Source organism: Xiphophorus couchianus, chromosome 2 (assembly GCF_001444195.1).
Source record: "Xiphophorus couchianus chromosome 2, X_couchianus-1.0, whole genome shotgun sequence".
NCBI classification, from domain to species: Eukaryota; Metazoa; Chordata; class Actinopteri; order Cyprinodontiformes; family Poeciliidae; genus Xiphophorus; species Xiphophorus couchianus.
This window is the reverse complement of record NC_040229.1, coordinates 22349387-22371805: the sequence shown is the minus strand read 5'-3', so window position 1 is coordinate 22371805 and position 22419 is coordinate 22349387. Positions and strand designations below refer to the sequence as shown.

Sequence of the window (22419 nt, the reverse complement as noted above, 5' to 3'; positions counted from 1 at the left end):
GCTTCAACAGACATGAATCTAATAACCAAGTCATTACCAGAACGCTGTAGAACTTCATCACGTGCTAAGGACGTACTGTATATCATCCATTGAATTAAGGTGGGTTGAACCAGGGATGCATCCAACAGCTGCATGACAACGTTTTCTGGATCAAGTCATCAAATTGATCCAGAAAGCATTTGGTGCTTCATTCCTTCATGACCAAAAAGCACAACAGTGACTGAAGCAAAAGATTTTTTTTAATTCAAAGTGAATCTCACCATATTATACAATAAATTCATAATTTGACACTCACCAATAAGAGTCACCAAGAAGGAACCCGCTTTTTGTGACAAAGTACATAAGGCTTGGTCACATTGAAACTCACTGAGAACTAGAGAGGGGGGAGGAGGGAGATGACCGCAAACTGGTAAGACACACATCAATACATCCAAACAATTATTTTCCCAGTCCTTATATATTGTTGAATATTGCACAGTGCAGTTGCTACAAGTCACACTAGAGTAGCATTTAGGATTAACAAAAACAAAAATCAAGGAATACAAATCATAAAGCCACAAAAATCTACACATTTAGAACAGTAACAGCTTAAATTCTTAAATTTTGCAATTGTGTCTACATTTTTGTGCCTAAGTAATGATAATTAATGATGTTACAAGTTTAATTTCAAACAGATCCAAACTCAAAAACCAAATGTGACGATCAGGTACATGTCAATTGATATGGCGTGTTTTTTTTTTTATATGCTGGTGCCCAGTGAAAGCAGGCTTGGAGCAAGCATTTCTGTATTATTACATGTTGTCAAGTGTGTGTATTACAATGCCCAATTAAAAAAAATTCACCCACAAGCTTTTAGGGGTATTAACATTGTTTGTAAGCCTGCTGTGTTGCTGAAGGCAGCAGGGTTTCATGTGCTTTGCTAAGCTTTGGATCAGGGACTGTGTGACAATCCCCCCAAAACCCGACCGGTGTCTTTGATGATGCGACTGTCGGCGTAAATCTGCAGGGACGTGAGATTTATCTACCCAAAGCAATTAATCCAAAGTGGTGGTGGGCGGGATTACAGCATGGGGCATCACCTGTGCAGAGCTGACACACACACACACGGGGAGAAGGGTGGTTTGCAAAGAGAGGCTGCACACCACAATACATATAAAATCTAAAAAAAATAAAAATAAACCATTTGGTGTACACAACACAAAACTTTAACATACTCAAACAGTAGCATAGCTGACAAGCACACAAAATACACCCAATACCTAAATAACATAGCAAAACCCTTATACTGTAATGTAATAATTAGATCAGGGTGGGAAACCTTTGGACCTACATTTTGATTATGAGTGATGGATAAAGCATTAAGAAAAAAAGAACAAAAACCCTTACAAAACATAAACCATTTACAAATGGTAATAGCTGCATACAAGTACTATCAACACCCAAAATGTAGACAAATGTTGAGCTTGCAAACCAAGGACTGATTTCTTGACATCCACAAATACATTCATGGTGTGAGATAAAGCTTTGCATTTGTGAATGTTACTCAGGCCCGCATGTCTTTTAGTGCTGCACGCTGTTCTTGGTGAGTAAAACATTCCCTGATTTGGATTTTCTTAGGATTCTGTAAAAATGTAAAATAAAACAATGGGGAAAAAAAGAAAGAAAGAAATGCAGGATTGTTTTCATCTTTGTCTACAGAACAAACTTTGGGGATTTCATGATGTGAAAACCAGAGTTGACTCCAGGAAGGAGCAAGCCTACAATATTCCCGCTTTGATGTCGTAGACATCATCCGCCTGCCACTGGTTGAGGAAAAGGCACTAAGTTGATACAGTACAAAGAGTTGTAAATACAGTCCTATAACGGAAATAAAAGCCGCGTTGATGAAAGGAAAGACGATAATACATCACACTGGTTACAGAATCAAAGCGAACCCCGCCTACGCTTGAAATACTGATGCTAAATACACACAAAACACTCACACCAAAAAGCAACAGAATAAAAAATAAAACCAAAAGGAAAACTTAACTTCCAATACAGCAGTTTAGAAACACTTCAAAACAAAGCCAATATACAGAGGCACTAGCATGAAGGAGTAGCATTCAATACACTCTATGATCAGAAGAAAAACCATTTAAGTTTTATCTAGTCGTCCAAACTACAATAACAAAGGAGAGACTGCAGACCAAAAAGAGATTAATCCTCTAAATTCACAGCTACCGAGTGGCACATAATCAGTATATAGCAGCTTATTATCTATACATTCCAAATACAATTAGCAAACAGCTCAGAAAAATAAAACCTCAACCTCTTATTATTTTTAAAATAGAGATTTCACAATATATTCCCAAAAAAAAAAATTAAGCCTACGACTGCAACAGTATATGCTGGAGGTGACAGAAATATGACCGACCGTGCTTCCGAAATGATTAACGAAGAAAGTCTTTGGTGTTGATTGGAGTGAAACGCCGGCGGTGAAGAAAACGACACACAAGACACAAATGAAAACGCACACACAGAAAAAAAAAAATAATAATAATCAAGGCTTCGCTTCCACCCTGAAGGAATGTATGAAAACTGACGACAGGTTTCAATACGTGGGGGAGAGGGCACAAAATCTCCGTCAAGAATAATTACTGATACGACTAATACTCAAAAGCCCAGCAGTGATACTGTTAAGTTGATAGGTTACTTCAAACACTGAGAAGTATCTTAAAAGTTAAAAACATTAAACAAGTCTATGCCACTCCCAAAATCTAAAACGCATGAATGCAAATCTAGCCTAAATGCAAGATAATAAAAACACAGCAACCCAGAGGATCTAGATTGTATTGCAGTTACAATAAACAGTGACAATACTGTTATGAATTAAGTACTATAGTGAATAGAAATCGATTATCAAAATATCAAATCACTCTTTATATACATTAAAAGCTAATTCAGTCAGAGCCCTATATGTGCAGCCTCTAGTTAGATTGAACTCACAAGGAGTTAGAAAGTGTAAAGTAGAACAAGCCCATGCAAGTGATCCTCGTCGTTTTTTAGAAGCCCGTCTCATTGAGAGTCTCTAGGTTAAGTGCTGCAAACCTGTTTAAATGCAAAACGTACAATCTAAACGCTCCTGAAGTAATATCAAAGACTCAAAGGTTTTAAGGCACTAGAAGGCAGCCATCATGAGCCTTCGATTCCAGGATCGAGTCCAGGTAACGAGCAGATCAGAGCGGCGTGCGCGGGTTGCAAGGCAACACAGATAAAGGGAGCGAGAGGCTCAACAACTCCAACAGCGTAGAACACAGAACAAAAACAGAAACCTATGATTTTCCAGCTTCAAATCAGTTCAGATCAATGACAGGAGGTAATGTACAAATGTTCCTCAACACGTTATTGAGGAAAGCTTCCTAATTGTCATAGAAATTCATTCGCTCTTTCAACGATTTGAAGCTTCCTCCACATCCTGACATGATTTTCCAGGCAGTCTCTGCTTCGACAGTCAGACATGATCAACAGCCTGTCAAGTCAACCCGTCATATTACAGAAAACATTCGTAAAATAATTTCTCAAATCCATCCATGGTGATAAAACATTGCTCATTTTCCTCCATTCTTCTCTGTCTCAACAGAAGTGCTCATGTTGTGTTCGGGTGGGAGGTCTCCCTGCCCAAGTTTCAGCCCCAGTCCATTTCTCCTTGAGCCTCCTGTTCAGGAAGAGCAGCTGCTCCTCCGTCCCGCCCCTCAGATGTACGAGAACTGTGGGTGGTGGCTGAGCTTGGTAGGGCTCAGGTGGAAACTTGTGAAGGCTGCCGGGGAGGCCATGTATGGGTGAGGAGGGGGAAAAGGCGGCTTGAATTGGTGCGGGTGGTGGGTGTAGCCGGGCTGGTGGTGAGGGTTGATGGTCGGGGAGGGGAGGAGCCGGTGCGACGCGGCGGGGTGTCCGGGGTGGTGGGGGTGTGTGCCAATGCCCAGGGCAACCTGGTGGACCAGCGCCCCACCTTGGGGATGGGAAAGGCCAAAGCCGTGCTGGAGGAGAGTGGGTGGGGGGCGAGAGGGCAGGATGGGGTGATGGGCGGCGGTGAGAGGCCCGCTGGATGGGTAAGAGAGCAGGGTGTGAGGGGCGGCCGAGGTGTGTGTGGGGCTGTTGTGGTGCAGATGTGTGAAGGTATGTGTGTGGACAGTAGGAGGGATGTAGGCATGCGGTCGCAGGGGCCCATAGTTGCCGTTCCACTCCTTGTTGCTGTGGTTTGAACCGTATGGCTGCACCTGACGGAAAGACGCAAAACAAAGATGATGAACAGCTACACAGTGGAAAAGCATCAAAAAACAGCAACATTACTGCTTCAAAAGCATCAAGATTGGCTACTATATATGATGTGCATGAACTTATCCCCCTCCATCTTCTTCAAATCAAACTTTTCACTCAGGTGATGTGGGATGAACTTATACAAGTTAATATGTAAATTTTCCTCCCAAAGTTTCCAACTCAGCTTTTTCAGACGTCCTGAATTTACCTTGAGTGCCCTGACTAACTTCTATTTTTTCCTCACTTTGAACTTACTTTTACTAAAAAGACAGAGGAAGGGAGAGAACCTGAACTAACCTGACCAAAGCCCAGATGGTGCTGCTGCCCTGTCAACTTCTGCTGCCGCGGCAGGATGGGGGCGGATGGCAGGAGAGGGACGGAAGAGGCAGTGCTCTGTTGCCCTACGAGACTGCAGCGTCCTTTGGATCGGGACCAGGACTCTGAGGCAGAAGGGAAACAAGGAGGTAAATCTTGATCCAGTAATAAAACATAAAAAGGAGGAAAAAAACAACAATCTGAAAAAGAGACGGCAATAGGACTAGAAGTGCACCAGTCATATCGACTAGACAGTAGATTCTGCACATTTTTATTTAATCAACTAATCAAGGATTTTTACGCAGAATACTGAAGAATAATTATGTTTGCTACTCAAGAATCAAACATTTTGAGGCACAAATTAGGATGACCTTGTAATTCCTTGTGTTTCTGTTGACTTTTACTTGAGTGTGGAATAGAAAGACCTTGAAGAAAACTAGATATCAGTGTCAGCCAGATTGGTGCATCTCTACATCAGACTAAAAAGACTGATGGGAAAATATTTCAGTTATCACCCAGGAATTAGGTTTTGAGCAGAACTACAATAATACATGGCAGTGTCATTGGTGTACTGGAAAGTGTGAAAATTCAGCCCGATATCCAAAGAATGATTAAACCTTTGTAAATCCAGAAAAAAACACTGCATCTCAAAAGTAAACAAAGAACTTAAAGAGCCTTGAAAACAAAAATATATTATTGACACTCAGAAAAGGGGATCACATGAAAAGCAACTTAGTCCATGGACTCTGATCTGTACCAGTTTAAAACCTTCAATGATTACAACCAACAATCTGGCAAGAACAGAAAGGTAGAAACTGATCTCACATCAGTGTCCTCTGAAACATTTGCTGCTGCAAAACGAGAACCAGCAGAGAGAGAAAAAATAATATTTAGCCCATCTCCAGATGAAATGCATCCACCTTTCCCTTCAGAGACTGAACTGCTTCAGAAAATATTTGTCAGTCTTCTCAGAATAAACTACTAATTTTCTCCTCCTACTTAACTAAGTAGACAATGACAAGTCAGAATTGTGACATTAAGGATTCTAAACAATTCTTAAAGTTCTGCACTGAACACAGCTCAATATTTATTAGAGGGAAAATCATTAAAAAGACAGGCAATGCCAACTGCTTGCCTTCCAGGGATGCACCCATGAGGTGAAGGGGCTATAAGCTTAAAATCTCTGCTGGTGTCTCTTGATCACCTGTTATAGCCTCTATGACCCACTAGGGGGCGGTAAGACCCTACGTCTTCCATTTGACCTGCAAAGGAGATGCAGCCAAAGCACAGGTGACACCACATGGCAGATAGTGAGAAGGAGGAACGTTTGTGGTCAAAAAGAAAGCATGTTTCTGGGTGGGTTAGATCACTAACATTTTCACAGCAAACTCATCAACGAATAAAAAACATTGTTCCACAGACCTGTTCTCTGGACACGCTCCTGCGTGTTGCGAGTGTTGTTGTTGGTCTGGACCCTCATCGGTGGAACTACCATGGTCCTGATGCCCCGTGGTCTCCGGTCCTGCTCGGAAGGAGAGGTTAGGGGTGCCAACACGGCAGCTAAAGGAGAGCGGTTGTTGTTGTTAAGGTAACGGTAGGCGTTATTGCCACGCTGGGATGTCGATGTGTCCGAAGACGGCGAGCCTTCCACCGTGTCACAACCACTTTCATGGCCATCGTCCTCAGACATGCTGAACAGAGAGATTTGAGGACCATGTTAACAACGCAAACCAAATCAAGAAAACTACAACTTTGGTTATCTCATAAAGAGCCAAGTAGAAATAGTACATCTGCATATCCACCATTTTGAGAGGCATGGTAGCCTCGGAATGCGAAATGATTCTGTGCTGAGATGTCAAAAACGTTTTTTAAAAATATTGACTAATGTCAATATTAGTCAATATTTAGGGGAGGGTGTTAGCAATTCTTTTTTGGTCTCTGGGTCGTCGGGGCTAATCCAATCAAAGCGCTACCTGTTGGGCCTCTTGCACGGTGACGCTGAAGGGCTGGACTGCAGAGAGTTTGAGGCAAACGAGCTGGTGCTGAGGCTGCTGTCGGGGCTGCTGAGAGAACACACCCTCTCCATGGACACACTGGTGTTTCTGCAAGCCTCACATCCACATTCTCCTTTACACCTGTTGGTGGAATATTAGGGTTTTATTTCATATGAAAATATAGTTCAAATATCAAGTAAATGTAACGGAGCTTCTTTTGTGATATTTATACTCACTGATTCAGATGGCACCCCTGACGACCATCGTTTCCCACCTGATCTTCTTCATCACTCAGATCACTGCGGATGCTGATCACGCTGGGAGCTGGACTTGGTGTGTCGGCCATCAGCACGGCCACATCCCGTATCGGCTCCTTCGGAACATCGACCCGTCTGTTTCCACTTCCCATCGCCTCTTTAAAGCAGTTTTCCTTCAGCTCTGTGACATCTTGTTCCACAGTTGGTTTTTTCATTTCCGGTCGCTGGGATTCCACCAGGGGCCTCTCTTTTTGTGGCTGCCCTCTTCCTGACACTGCCTGTCCGACAACGTCAGCCATTTTGGGAGACCGACATGATGAAATGTGGATGTTGTTGGGGTGGGACAGGTTCCTTTTATGCAAAAAAAATTAATATATCAAGTTAAAAATTGATGTTGGAGTGGCCTATATTTGAATACATGAGACAGAATCAGAACCTTACCTGTTGTGGCCTTGTCTGTTCCGTTTATTGGCTGGTTGGGGCCACACAACGTGAGCTATGCCAATGTTGATTGGCTGATGTGCAGAAAGGGCTGGCATCTGGTTGGTCAGGAGCGGCTGCTGCATCACTGCATTGTAGTGGCTGTTGTGTGGGTGCGCTTTCCTGAAACGAGAGAAATAAAAACTTTGATTTTAACGGTGCCATTAGGAGGTGAGCTCACCATCCCTTGGGGAGATCCGACACATTATTTTCAATGATCTGGTGCACTAATGAATGGGTAAAACAAAGTCTCAACTCAAACGAAACTGACAAGATTTTAAAATAATTTGGTTAAAAATACAATAAATTTCCTTTCAGTGTCATTTTTTACAAGTGGGGATTTTCCCAAACTTAAAAACTTTGATGACTCAGATTTTGGTGACTCACCCCCAGTCGCTTATTATCTGTGGTCCAGCCGCGGTGTCACTGGTGAGGGAGGGAGGAGGTGGTGGAGGCAGGTGAGAGGGTGGAGGCCCCACAGGAGTCATTTGCTGCCACGCTGTAGGGACAAGAAGCTGCTGGCCTCGGCTGGACCAGGCCTGCTGCAGAGAGGAGAAGGGAAAAAATGCCTTCTACTGAGTCAAACTTGCAGATTAGTAAACTTTTCAAATGTTTGCAACATCACCTTAAAGCACGGCTGACATATTTACAGTCCCTATTTACAAGGATGTTCCAAAGCCCTCATAATTTGCTTTACTGCCACAGTCTGAAGTTGTAAGTTACAAGCAGAAAACACACACCCAGTTCAGTTACATGTTGCAAGAGAGTAATATGGCAAACTGAAACACGAAGAACTACCGGAAGGAAAGATAACTGACATCAAATAAACTTTATTCATCTAATGAAATTTAGAACTCTAGGTCCGGAATGCCAACATGATCTCAAGGTTTGAGCTCAACAACGTGGTTGAGTCTTTATCTTACCTGAGCTATTACTCCAGGTCTCACTGGTAGAGGTTGTATGGGAGGGGCTTGAGTTACCATGGGGACAGAATAGGTTGCTGGCTGATTAAGGTTACCTTTGAAAAGAACATAAATATTTTAACATTTCCAGCCTTTTTCTATTGAATCAAATTTCAAAAGAAGCAAACAGTCACTGTAGAAAGAAACCTGCAGAGTGTGCATACCTTGCATTGTGGGAGGACAGAGGAGGAGGGCAGGAGGGAAGGACTCACTGCACCCAAACTGCCCGTTTCCTGTTAGCGCCATCCCAGGATGCAACACGGATGGAGCAGATTGGGTTATAGACTGGATTGTGCAAGTTTACATGGAAGAAGAGGAAGAAGAAGAATCAACTTTTGAATAATGAAACCAACACTACAATAACTACTGATATGGTTCACTAATTCTTATGCTCATAAACTATAGTAAACCATTAAACACACATAATGTTACTATTTCTGGGTAGGACATGTACCTGAATTGTGCTGTAGCCCAGTGGAAGGCCAGAAGATCCAGTAGGAGCTAGAGGGGGTCTTGACAGATGAATTGTGTTCTGGTTCAAAGCATCAAAAACGGCGGTGCTGGGACGGTTGTGGCACATGTCCATGATGCGGAAAGACGACTGAACACTGTGAGAAAACAAGGAGGTTAAAAGAAATGCACATTTACAGCAAAGGTCTTGTTCAGAGGGACTTTCACTAAAAAATGCAGGCAGAAGCTGTATGCTAGCTGAACCAAGGCTACGGCACTTATGGTTGAGAAGAACATAAAAATATCATTAAAGTTCTTTTTATCTGCAACAGTGAAATGGTAAACCTCCTGGTCAACATAATCTAACGCTAACTGTACAAATAGTGCTTCTCATACAGAACAGCCCAATGACTCTGTTCTGTCGGTCTGAGCTCTATCGAGAGGCTCCGTAGCTGCAAAGCTTCAAATCCCACTTTGTTCTGTTCTACTGCATTACAACTTAATGCAGGAAAATGTTAATCAGCTGAAGGCTCAGTCAGCTACTAAACAGTGAAGCAACAAAACAAACCCATACAACCCACCCTGCTGCTGTGGTTGATGACTACAAAAATGATTACCAGAAACACAGGAATTGTACAAGGCTGCTTACTTAGCACATTTCTATAAACCAAATCCTTGTTTGAACAGTCATAAAAAATTTTTATATGCTCCAGATCCATGTTTGTTTTGAAACACAATTTATTTTAGGATTAAGCCTTATCGTGTGCCCTGTTTTGCCAAACAGGGATGTGATATTAAGTCATACATTTTCATAAATTATGACCGAATTCTCCCGTACTAGTGAGCTTCTATCTAATTAAGGAGGTTAAAATATTGTAATAAATATTTTTTTGCTCTCAACTAGAAAGAACCATGTGCCTTCAAAACAATTTTGCTCTGGCATACAGTTTTAGTATTGTGACAATCATGGTCTCTGCCAGCTTTGCATATACAGAGATGAGCATTTTCAGTCAGCTTTTCCTAAACAAGCCTTATTAGGTTCTTTGTTATGAATTTTAAAAAAAGAAGTCCCCACAACATACTGTTGCCACTGCCATGTTTCATCATTGGGATTGTGCATTTGGGTTTATTACAAAAATTCCAATAACACGAATGTTTGTGGTTGAGACTTGAGAAATAAGGAGAGTTCAACAGTAAAATCCTTTTGCAAGGAATTACAGGCTGTGCAAGCAGATAAACCTCCTTACTGGTTGCTGTGGGGGTAGTCCAGTAGATGAGTCATGGTGAGGAATGGGTGATTTAGGACGCTCGATGGAACCGTCCTGTCCTCGGCGTCGATCAGTAGCATGGTCTTAAGGAGAGACACAAACTCCCGTCTGTCTGCCTTCTCTGCCTGCATGTCGCTGGTATCAGGACTCAACACCAAGTTTACCTGTGGTGTGAAAGGAAAACATTTTACTCTCAAAAATTACCACGGTGATTTTTTTTTTTTATCTACATCTTAAAATTTGTTTTTTCAGAGTAGATTGTCTTGTTGGACTTACATGTGCTATGTCATCCAGACAACTGAAGATGTATTTCCTGGCCTCTTTGGATTTAAGTCCTGTCTCCTTCTCATGCTCCTCTGTCGTCTGTAGAAAAAGTGCCGGACATAAAGGTCAATAACCTCAGGGTTATGAAGTGTAGCAGGTGAGAATTTGTATTTAGATTAGTGTGTTTTTTTCCCTGTAAGCTATTTTCACACAAGTGTGAATAAGCACAAGTGAAGATTATATAGCAATATTTTGCAAAATGTGCAAGACACTTGATTAGTATCACTGGTGAGCAGTGAGAGGTCAAACTCTTCAGAATGTCAGATAATGTTTCTCACACTCAGCATCTGCATGTAAATCTGCTTAATCACAGGGTTTGTACTGGGTCTTTACTTGACATATCAGACAGAAATAAGCTGAAATTCACTTCAACTTGATACAGAGGAAGCTCAGCACAGTCTCAACATAGCTTGGTGCTTTGGTGAGCTTTCCGCAGGCTGTTCTGGCTCTGTCCTGTTTTGACAAGCTCATGCAACCCGTTTCCTACTGGTAGACTGAAGAATTTCTAGTAAATATCCTCTTCAAATTTTACTCTTCTCTGATATCCATCCTGCTGAGCACCTATATCACCAGAAAGTTTTAATAATGGTGTGTTTGTGCTTACTTGTGCAATGTGAACCACAAACCTTTAGTCTCCAGGAGGCGTAGGGAGAGTCCGATTCTTTGGTGAAGAAACGCGTGGTCTTTGTCCCCTTGTTGAGCAGCTGCTCTGCAGGCAGTCCCTGTGTCTGAGAGATGTACCGGATCTGAGCAGAGCGACACGGAGGAAACGGAGCGTAGAAAGGAAGGGGAAGAAGAGATGGTGAGAAAAGGAGAGAAGCAAAAAAACACTTTCAGATAATCAACCTGAATTTGAGTCGCTGAATCAGATTAGTTACACTTTGATAATGTAATCCGTCATAGTCATATTTTAAAGTTGTTGTTTTTTTTGTTTTGCTTAGGCAGTCTTTATTTGAGAGTGGTTAGACAGGAAAGTGGGTAATGAGAGAGGGGGAAGCCGTGGCAAAGGTCATCAGGCCGGGACTCGAACCTGTGACGTCTGTGTCGAGGATTAAGACCTCCATACGTGGGTTGTGCTTTACCCCTGCGCCATCACTGCAGCCCATACAGTAATTTCTAAAAGACATGCAAACCTGCACAACTTGCATAGATGTCCGAGATAAGAGTAGAGAATCAGTAAACATGCAACATTTTGCTTAACATATCTTTATTTTTCTGATTGGAAATTTTATGCCTCACTCCCTATTTAGGTTGATGACTCACACAAAAAATAGAAACTGCTGGTAAACCTTCATAACTACTCAAAGTAAGTAAATGGTTAGTTCAAGCTCACAATAGTGCCTGTGTTTCTCACCATGTTGACAACTAAACAACACATAAAAGCAGTGCACTGATCAGGCAATAGTGATTTTGCCTGATCAGTGCACTGCCTTTGAAGTCCAAGGATTTCAACAAAATACCCTTAGCATATGGTGCACCTGCTCTACTACTGAGCCGTGTGCTGCAGGATTTATTTATAAAAAGATGTAGCAGTTTTAAAGCCATCAGAATAAATCAGATTACAATTGTATCCTAATCTATGCACCAAAGCAGATGCCACCCTTTTCTGAATTTTAACCAATTCAAAACAACTTGAATCAAAATACATGCAAGTGGTTGATGTGTTTGTAGACTGAAAATGATGGCATGCAGGCGATTTAAGGAAAATTGGTTTAGACTTGCTGGACAGTTTCAATCTCTGATAAATTGGTGGTAAAAGTCTAACCTCATACTATTTCTCCAATTAGAATTTCTTGCATTCCAAACTTACCAATGCTCAGACACACATTTTGAGCAAGGTAAAGGTGCCCAGTAAGGAAGAAAACCAAGCACACAAGATATGCCTGGTTTTCAGAGGTGGCTTGAAACTAATTTCAAGCCACCTCTGAGTTGCTTGAAACCAAGAAATTAAGAAAAATGAAGTTGTAAGTGGTAATCTAAGCAATATTTAAAACTTTGTTCCTCTTGAAAATGTAAATGAAAGTAACGAATACGAAAGTAAGAAATACGATCAAAACTTGTGGGTTCCCTCTGCCATTTTGATCAATTAATCCATGTAAGAAAGTACAGACATCTTGCTTTCAGTGAGGTCAAAAGGCTGGTATAGAACAAAACATGAGTGAACATGAGTGACTTGCAAAAGAGATTTTATTTTCCCCAGTAACTTCAAAAACAACCCAAACTGATAAAAAATAAAAAATAAAAAAAAACAGTTTCCTACAACATAAAACTGGCAGACTCAAAGGAAATATATTTTTATTAGTTGGTCATCATTTGAGCAACTTGTCTGTTTTCAGAAATATCTAATAACTAAATAAAACCTCAGAGTTTTAATTAATGTTGTGCTTTGTGATCCATAGTTTGGAGTAATAAGTGAAATTTACTTTAAGTCCAAAAAATTTTGATTTGCTGCTATTTTTGCTAATTTTATCCTAAAACATTACCCCTCATTACCATCCTAGTAGCATACACTTTAGACAAAGCTGTTAATGTCACCTAAAGCTAAATGACGCTTACCTTGCTGGATGAGAAAGGGAATAGGTCTGTTCTGTGTTTTATAACTAAAGCACTTTAGAGGCACCAAAGATTCTTGATAGCATTTTAGAAATCTAATTCAAAATTCAATAACATTTCTGGTTTCTAAGTTTTCATAAACCTCACAACAATAAAATTATTACAGAATAGCTGAAATGAGGTTTCATGATGTGTGTGTGTGTGAGAACTTGCACATGTCTACAGCCTAGAACAAACACAAAGACTGACCAGAGAGCACTGGACTGAGAACCTGCTGATGATGCACTGAATGGGAACCAGAGTGTGTGCACGTGCTAGCATGTGTGTGCGCGTACACGAATGTGCACACGTCTACAATCGGGCTTATGTTTATAAATACATTTTGCTGTGTAGAGTGGAACCACAGTGAGCCTTGGCATAGAACGGCATGCTTTTGGGGGCAGCGTGCTCATGTGGGCGTGCAAGAGTGTGTCCTGACATGGCCTGTTTCAAGGCTCAGCGAGGGTACCATCTCTGACTGATTACCACTCAAACGGATAGAGGAAATAACACGCACTGGAAACGCCAATAAATAAACAAAAGGTCCAGAACAAACATTGTATTTCACACATCAGCTGAGCTTCTGAACAAGTGCTTGTTTTCTAGATTTAAAGCAACCAAACAGGTGTCTAAGTTTGTTATTACACTCTTTAATTAGGCCTATAATAATCCTAAATCTTCTGAGTTGTGTATATCTAAACACATGATGATACAGTTCCCTTCTGTGAATGTAACAGGGGCCTTTTCCCATGCTCCCGCTCTCTTGCCTGGGGATTCAGTTTGAGTCCCAGTTGTGCAGTTTAGACCACACATTATGCCCTTTATGGGAAGATAATCACACACTGCAAGGACAATTTCCTGATTTGCTCTTCCCAGTTGATCTGCAGATGAATATTTTGTTTAGTTTGTTAAACTTCAGTCACACAGCGCGAGAAATACCCTGAACAAATAATAAACACTAAAAGGGTCTCCCTTATCTCCACTCTGATTGTGTATGTGTGTGTTTTTGTGAGGAGGTGTTACCTGGTCGTATTCCAGCGCTCCGGGGTAAAGAGGCCAGCCCAAAAAGAGTTCAGCGATAACGCAGCCAAGCGACCACATGTCAATGGCTTCACAAAATGGCAGGCCCAAAATAATCTCTGGAGCTCTGCAGGAACAGAGAAGCAGAAAACTCATCAGCAACAAATAGAGAGAAATGCAAATCTACAGGTTTCTCACAGGCTTTTATCACTTATCAAAGCAGAAAAAGGATTAGAATCTACAAAGGAAAGCCAGGAAAAACAAGATGTCACACAAGGTCTCATCTCTAAACCTTACACTTCACCGGATTCAACTGGTTGACGTTTCCTATGCTTTTTTCACCATTATAGTTGAATATGGATATGTGGTAGAAAGGCATGGTAGTGGTGAAACTTGAAATGTGAAAGAGGGAGGAAGTAAGGAAGCAAAAAAGAAAATGGACCAGTAAAGGGGGAAAGAAGTGAGAAAAAAGGAAATGAAGCAAGCAAGGAAGGAAGAAAGACAGTAAGGAAAGGATTCAAGAAAGCAAGTGAGGGAGAAATATTTCAAACAAGGAAAAAAGAAAGGAAGCAAGGAGTGAAGGGAAGCTAGAACAACCTTCTGTACAACTCAACAGGGAATAAAGCCATGCAATACAAAATATTTTTCCACATCATTTTCCATTCCTATATCTTTACAGACATCGAAAATATGCAAATCAAATTCCACTTTTTTGGGACAAAAACTACACAAATTAGCTTTTTTTTTTACTTCAGAGTATATAAATTATGTTAAGAAAACAAATTTGAACACAACCAAAAAACTTTAAACATTACCAAGGCTAGCAGAATCATTTCATTCGTCTTTCTCTAATGTACAAATGAAACATTAATGCAACATTTCCATCAAAAAGATTTGCTTCTACACGCACAGAGAGGCATCTCTGGACATTTATACAGCAGTTGCATTATTGAAAATACTACTGATTTTTATTCTGTACAGTGTTACATGCTACATGATTTCCAATAAATTGCAAACAATTACAGTTTTGACTACATCCAACTGTTGTTGTCTCTAAATTTGTGAGACTCGTAGTCCTGCAGAGTAAGTGTCGTGTAAACTGGTGTGAGAAAACGATAAACTTTCAGACGAGGATACAGCAGCTGAGAAACAGTTCCACAAATAGCAACCTCTGCTGTGGTGACCACAGGGGAAACGCTCGTTTCCCAGCAACCACTGGACGCAAGGCAGTAATGCAGGGTTAAATACAGAGCCCGTCGGCCATTATTCTCCGTGGATACAGGTGGATGACTCTATACGTGCCTGCAGACACAGCTGCAGACTTCAAACCCAACCATTTCACACAACCCTCCCTGGCCTGAAGGAAATTAGACTGGACTCATTTCCTACTGCCGTTGTAGGAGGAACAAGTTCAGTTATGAAACACAAAGAGTTCAATGAAAGACTGCCCAAGAAATTAATGGTGACCTATTATGTTTCCTTGAACATGTTAGGTCTATTCTAGGTCTATTAATGACATAAATCATTGCATTTTTTGCACAAAATCTTTTTTGAATAATGAGATTTCAGTTTGGTCAGCTCTGCCCATTTTGAGATCCTTTCCGAATGTTTTAGGGCATCTTGTCACTTTAAATCCAAACAAGTAGCTGCTGGCCACGCCCCCCAGGTCAACATTTACACTCGCATGCGAAAATGGCTGCAGGCAGTTACACAATTATATAAGCATGCATCTTTAAAAAGCAGAAGAGCCTCCTGCACAACCAACAAGAATGCAGGAAGTGGTTTCTGAATGACAAGTCAACAACCAAATCACTTGTCCATTGTACAACAGTAAAACCAGGTGACCAAATGTGCTGGAGCTAAGCTTGCGTTGCTAGGTAACAGGTTGAGATTTGTTGGGGTTGCTAGGTAACGGACGGGGTTTGCTAGGTGAGGGGCAGTGCCTACTGATTTGTGACATTACATCTGAAGGTTTTTAAAATGGATCATTTTCAAGACACCAGGAAACATTAATTTATTGCTAAAAACTGGCTACGTGTTTGTTTTTTTAAAAGCTTGGCCTGTTTTTAGAAACAGTAAAGGTCCAAATGGAAGTACAAAAACATGGAAAATGTGAATTCTGCATAATAGGTTTCCTTGAAGACATCCGCAGTACAAAGTCTATGGCAGGGGTATTCAAGAAAACTGTGAGGAGGTCCAGTTCAAAGAAATTTCCTCAAGCAGAGGTCCGCAATATCGTCTATTTGCAGTATGACAATATCGGAATACATGGTGTTAAAAAAAATAATAATACAGGTTAAAATAATTTCAAAGAAGTTTATTAGCACTGAAACACAGGGTAACATTGTGTGGCTGCAGTTTAAATTAAAAATAACTAAATTATGTATTCAAAAATAAAGAAAGTGCTTAAGAAAAAATAGCAGCTTCAGTTTCCTTTTGTTTGAACAATCTCAATATTTCTGCTCAACAAAACAACTCTCAAAACACCTGAACTATTTCTCTTACAGATTTCTCTTACATCTGTCTTCCCCAATTTTCCTTGCTCAGTGTGAGAATTGAGCTTTGGCTTGCCCTGCCAACATTTTAAATCTGGGCTTGAAGGAGGTCAGGGCCATTCTCATGCACATGTGCAGATGCTCATTGGTGAGCTTGGAACGACATTTTGTTTTTATTATGTTCATTTCTTTACCATCAAGTAATGCCTCTGCTATTTCAGTCATGCACTCTTTGACAACACTTGCATCTGTAAGGGGCTTTTTGTGTTTCCCTAAAACCCAAGAAACACGGAGGGAACATTTATTAGCACGCTGTTGTGCGCTGAAAGCACGGCTTAATACCCTGGTGGACTGATCATATTGGGCAGTGAGACTTCGAATTTTCTGCGTCCGGAGTTCGGACTTAGGGGGGTATGATTGGTCAAATGCTTTGTGCTTAGTCTCATAGTGACGCTTGACATTGGCACTTTTAATAAGTGCCATGGTTTCGGAGCATATGAGGCACACTGGTTTCGTGCTCGCGGGTGGAAGAATGAACATGTATGCATCAGTCCATTCCGTGTTGAACGCTCGATTTTCGGCATCTACTTTTCTCTTTTTAGAAAGCGCCATAGTGTTTGCACCTCTTCTGACTGTAATTCACGCCCTGTCTTCCTGTATCACCTCTCTGCGTTTCTCGCTTCAATCGCTTTTCGCTCGCCTTTCACCTCCTCTTCCTTATATCACACTGCGTGGATGTATGTCCCTGGCTACAAACATCTGCTTCGGTTTACTCATACAACTCGCTCTGAGTTCAAGCTGGCGATTTGATTCGCTAGTTGAACCACGTGGTTAGTATGACTCGCACGCGATTGTTTTGTAGCTTCCAATCCTTGCTCAGTGCAGTGCTGGTAAAAGCACTTGTGTCAGATAGGGAAAAAAATAAATGCTCCGGTTTAAAATTAATTCTCCCGTCAAAATTAACAAATATTTTAACAATTTATTCCGAGTCCGGATGGGATGGCATATGGGTCCGTATCCGGACCGAGGTCCGTTGGTTGCGGACCACGGGTCTATGGTATTCACTGTAGTTTTGAGTGGTGGACTGTGACCAAACAAAAACTTTTTGGGATTCAAAGTGCAAGCCATCCAACTAATAAGCAATTGAAGAGGAGTAAGTGGTTTTTAAAGTGCAGACTGCAAAAATAGAGAAGCAGGCAAACAAACCGTTAAAACTAAAGTTTTTAGGAAGGCGATAAAAGAAACAAGTGTGTGTGCCTATGGTGTTATTCTTTGCTGTACTACTGTCATGGAAACCACATTCATATACGCTACTACTGCTTTCCAGAGCGCTAACAGCTTACAACATAACACACTATAAATACTCACACACAAGTGTTGGGCTGTCAGGCCAGGTTCCAGAACTAACGAGTCTCACTCCAGAGCTATAACAAGAACAAACAGTGCATACAATATGGCAACACCCTGCTGGTGTGAGCTGCTAACAGAATCAACACAGCAGACACCACGTCTATTAGCATTACTGATGTTCAACATAAGAAGCCTTACTAAAGGACATCTGAGCCCTTGTTCTTTAACGCCCGCAGACAAAGCTGATCCATGATTATCACATATCAAACAAGTCCCACAACATTACGTTTGGGAGAACGCTTCTCAAGTTGCACAAGACCGAGCTTGCATGCGCAGCAACCAAATCGATGCAGGCAGAGAGCAAATGTGACCTGAAATGGAAAAGCCAGTGGTTTTGTCCAGAATGGCTGCAACGTGCCCTTTCAAGACGCTGCCAATGAACCAGAACCTTAAGCTACAATTTTAATTGAAAAGAGACCAGAAAGCAGTGGAGGAAAACTTCTGTGCAATAATTTGGGAACAGTTGGATTGGCAAAGAAACCAATTTAAACATTTTAAAATGCACTTACCAACACCAACAAACCTTATGGTAAAATTTCACTTTAAATGTACTCCTAAACAAGCAAAACTGAAAAAATTAAATTACTGATAATTCAAAAATTCAACACAAATTAGTTTATGTTTATATTGTATTTAGCATTATTGCTGGCATGCAGAGCATGGATCTATACCACTAGAAATATACAAACCCATCAAACATTGCATCACAACTGTCATGGTGATTGATAGGTGACCAAAATATTGTAAAAACCACTGAAATTGAACATTTTGTATAGCTCTTATTAATCACAAATTTATCTACTGCATAAATTTCAACAGATCTAACAGAAAATCTGTTTTAAGTTCAATGCCAGGAAGTTCCCACCAGGTAAGGTTAGGACACACCCAAAACCACCTGACGTAATAAATGTTTTTACGATGAAGTAGAAGCATGTTAGGGGAGCAGCATTTTTGCTGAGGAATTACACAACAAAAGGTTTGGAAATAAATAATATGCAGATCCTAGTTAGACGTTTCACACCCATCTACAGCTCCTACAAACTCAATGAATGGAAATCATGACCATATACTGAGAAAGTCTGGGCTCTTATTTTGGTGAGGTTTTAAAACTTTTAGCAAAAAACTTGTTTTATTCTCAGCCATGATGTTCAGGTGGGCTGCAGCAGGGATGGGAAGTGTCAATGCCATTGCTGCACTATCCCAAAGGAGGACGATAACTTAGGGAGACCATGTTGGCATTTTTGTGTCGATCTGAACGCAAATGACAATCTTTGAATAATATTTTGAAGTGCTGATAATCACTAAATATACCTTGTTTTTACAACCCTAGTAAATGGCCTAGAAAAACCTGATTGTATCACTACAAAGCTTCCTCTTTTCAGGATGTTTAAAACCTCTGCTTAACAGCCAATTTCAAACTGTCAAAAGAGACCTGAAAGAGAAGCTGGTCACTCATCCATTATTTACCACTCTTAATCTTTGATAGATGACAGTAGAGTGCTACTCCGTTGCAGCAAAAAAGAGCCAGTTATTTTCCTTTATGATTTCTGACTAAAAGCAGAGCTCAACCTCATCTAAGAGCTTGAAAAATAAACTTGCTCATGCAGATTTATATCACAATTGGAAGATGCCTGACTAAGAGATGTCCAGTAAAAGTTTGACAGTGAAATTAAATTATGACCAGTAAACATGTCCACGCCAAAGCTTCAGGCTCAGTAGTTTGAATGATTTTTTTAATCTCGATGCTCCAGTCAAAACAGTTTGACTGGGAGCGACAAGAAAAACTGGATTTGAATGAATGCATGGAAATAAGCACAAAAGTCTCAAAAAATTAGGTAATTCAAAAACAGAAATATAAAGAAAAACTTGACAGTTTTAGGACAGGGAAAAAAAACAAAGCAAGTAAAAAGCAGAGAGCCTGCCAACATGTTACATAAACAGGCCTCTTCCAGCGAGCGCGTATGTTTCCATTATTGCGCACTGTAAACACACTTTAAACGCAGCCTGTTAGCATCCAGCGTCACATTATGTTTCTCCACAGACAATCACAACCAAACAGGATCCCACTACACAAATCAACAAACTTTGCAACATAATTTTCCACAGTTTCACTTTCAAGCAGAATAAAAAAGAAATTCTAGATTTCCCTTTGTTTTTCTGTAACACTTTTTTGCATGAAATATTGAGTAAATACTCCTAATAAAATTTTTCATAAGGAAAAAAATCTGCTTGAGGATACTTGGAAAACAAACATGTAGGGTGGCACACAAAAGGATGCCTACACGACACAGCTGAGGAAATACTGCTGTGTTAATGTGATGAGACAAGGTACAAAAAGTAAAGCAACACCTCTGTAACTAAGAAATCACATCACGAAAAGCTTAAACACGACCTGTCCAAATCTGTCAGCTTGCAACAGACGATAGCCTTCTTCTCTTCCACCTGATCTCTGAACATTAATTATTAATAAAGGCCTCTGCTCTGTTTTCATTGTGGGTAGTTTTACGTCACTGGCCTCCATAGGACAGACGAGTCACCTCATCAAGCCCTGCTACCATGGCAGCGACAGTTGAGCATGACGAGCACTGAAAATCTCCTGAGCAACACTATACCTGATGCGTAACACTAACAAAACAATTCAGCAAACAGATCAAGATCCTACCAGCTTATTTCCTCTTTACCTTCAGAGACTAAGCAGGAAGCTCCTTCAATAAATTTAGCTTTTCAACTTCACAGGACGCTTATAATTTTTTTCTATGTACAAATGGAACAACCTTAATCTAGCTTAACATTTTTTTAGAATGCTTAAAAAATAAATAGGAGCAAATTCAGCAAACCTGATCAATTTAAAAATTTCTTCAATATGCATACAAAAAATTTGTTAATTTTATTATTTAAATATTATTTTACTGTATGTAAATTATCAGAATGGAAGACAGAATAACAAAATGAGTCCAAAAGACAAAAAAAAACCCAACAGGAGTCTTCTGGGAGGTGGATCCAATTAAGTTCTTCATAAATTTCCATCATAACTTCACAAGTACAGCAAAGTAGAAGTAGGAGTTTTTCTTCTGGTAAACATCAATTGCTAAAAAAAACCCCTCAAGGATGAAGAAGGGACAGGCCCTGAAATAAAAGTATATTATTTTTATGCTTTTTACAAAGCATTAAAAAAAAAAAAAAAAAAAAAAAAAATCACACTCAGTTTTATCAGTTTTTCACTACATAAAAAGTAGACCTTTCCAAGGATTTAGGTCATTAAACATTTCTAACAAGTTTTATTGTTTGTTCAATTTTACTAACTTTTGTTAAGGACAACTGACATTTAATACACAGTACTTAAAGTACACTCAGTCTCAGGCGGTCTAACCAAACTAAAAGCAGTATTTCAATTGAAAGCACTGTTTGTGTAAAATGACATTTATTGGATCCAATTAAAGTAAAAGGACAAAAACAATTTTAAACAGCCTATACAACAAACAAAAAAAGAAGCAGTATATCAATAGTAGTGCAATACAATTTGAGAAAATTTTGCAAAGGTGTTAATAGTAAATATCAGTCGCCACATCTAACATTTTCTTCTTCCCTCTGTTTCTCATATACCTTCAATCACTGTGTGACCTGTAGCATTTTGTGCAACATAATTTGTGTCTGCTGTGAGCATCTGCTGCCACAAGACTCTGTCAATTTGGCTGGATAATGAATTAGTATGCAAGTTCATAACTCTTGAAATATATGTCAACAATTATCGAACATCAAACAGTATCTAGCTATATAAATATTGTGAAGACTGATATTGTAAGGACAATATCAAAATTATTTTGTTAAGCAAATCCTCCTCAGATTTTGTTGAAAAGATTCTGATGCATTTCTCATGTCAAAATTCCAAACTTTTCCAGACTCAGACACATTTTCAGTCCTAAAGAATAAATTTAAAAGCTTACTCTGGATTTTTGGCTGATATTCCTAGAGTGGTCAGGATATAAAGAAAAAATCTGAAAGAGCAGTGAGGAAAGAATGCAGAGGAAAAGATCAGTGAGCAGATAGGTCAATAGATGCAATAATAAATGAGAGAATGGAAAGAAGAACTTGTATGAAAACCCTTGTATTTTCAAACTGTGATCTGTCTCACCACTTTAAGTGCTCAAAGTTCAATATCCACATCCCAACATTTAAAATATTTTAATTCTCTTCTTTCCAAACTTTGTAGGATCCCTATAATCCTTCATTATCTATTATCATCCTATTGCTCAACCCTATAATAAAGCAATCGGGTAAATTTACTGCTGCTGTAAGCTCCAGTTTAATATGGAAGAGAACCACAGTATGGTTAACAATAATGGTAACCACTGAAGAGCTGCACAAACCAGTGAAAACAGATCCATAATTAGAAAGCACAATGTTTGTGCTGATGACATATCCATTGTTAGACACTATAAGAGGCAAACAATGTATTCACTTAAAACATTTTCTAACCATAAATACATGTGCTCCATACTTCAAAAGAACCATAAAAAAACTTCAAAAAACTAGTGAAGGTTGCAAACCCACACTTA

General features: G+C 40.0%; 1 protein-coding gene across 4 annotated transcripts in view; it reads right to left on the bottom strand.

The window, feature by feature from the left end:
• Positions 1 to 221: 221 nt before the first annotated feature.
• Positions 222 to 22419, bottom strand: part of hipk3a (homeodomain interacting protein kinase 3a) — a 31646-nt gene continuing 9448 nt past the window's right edge. For 3 of the 4 annotated variants that reach the window (XM_028032889.1, XM_028032879.1, XM_028032862.1), the window contains 14 exons: positions 13962 to 14085; positions 10973 to 11092; positions 10299 to 10385; positions 10002 to 10186; positions 8759 to 8912; positions 8469 to 8589; positions 8266 to 8360; positions 7730 to 7884; positions 7304 to 7465; positions 6842 to 7213; positions 6585 to 6746; positions 6034 to 6302; positions 4594 to 4736; positions 222 to 4256 (listed from right to left, as the gene is read on the bottom strand). In XM_028032889.1, the coding sequence (XP_027888690.1) occupies positions 3732 to 4256; positions 4594 to 4736; positions 6034 to 6302; positions 6585 to 6746; positions 6842 to 7213; positions 7304 to 7465; positions 7730 to 7884; positions 8266 to 8360; positions 8469 to 8589; positions 8759 to 8912; positions 10002 to 10186; positions 10299 to 10385; positions 10973 to 11092; positions 13962 to 14085 (2674 nt within the window). In that variant the 3' untranslated portion in view covers positions 222 to 3731. The remainder of the gene's footprint in view (positions 4257 to 4593; positions 4737 to 6033; positions 6303 to 6584; positions 6747 to 6841; positions 7214 to 7303; positions 7466 to 7729; positions 7885 to 8265; positions 8361 to 8468; positions 8590 to 8758; positions 8913 to 10001; positions 10187 to 10298; positions 10386 to 10972; positions 11093 to 13961; positions 14086 to 22419) is intronic. The other variant, XM_028032870.1, reaches the window with a different exon arrangement.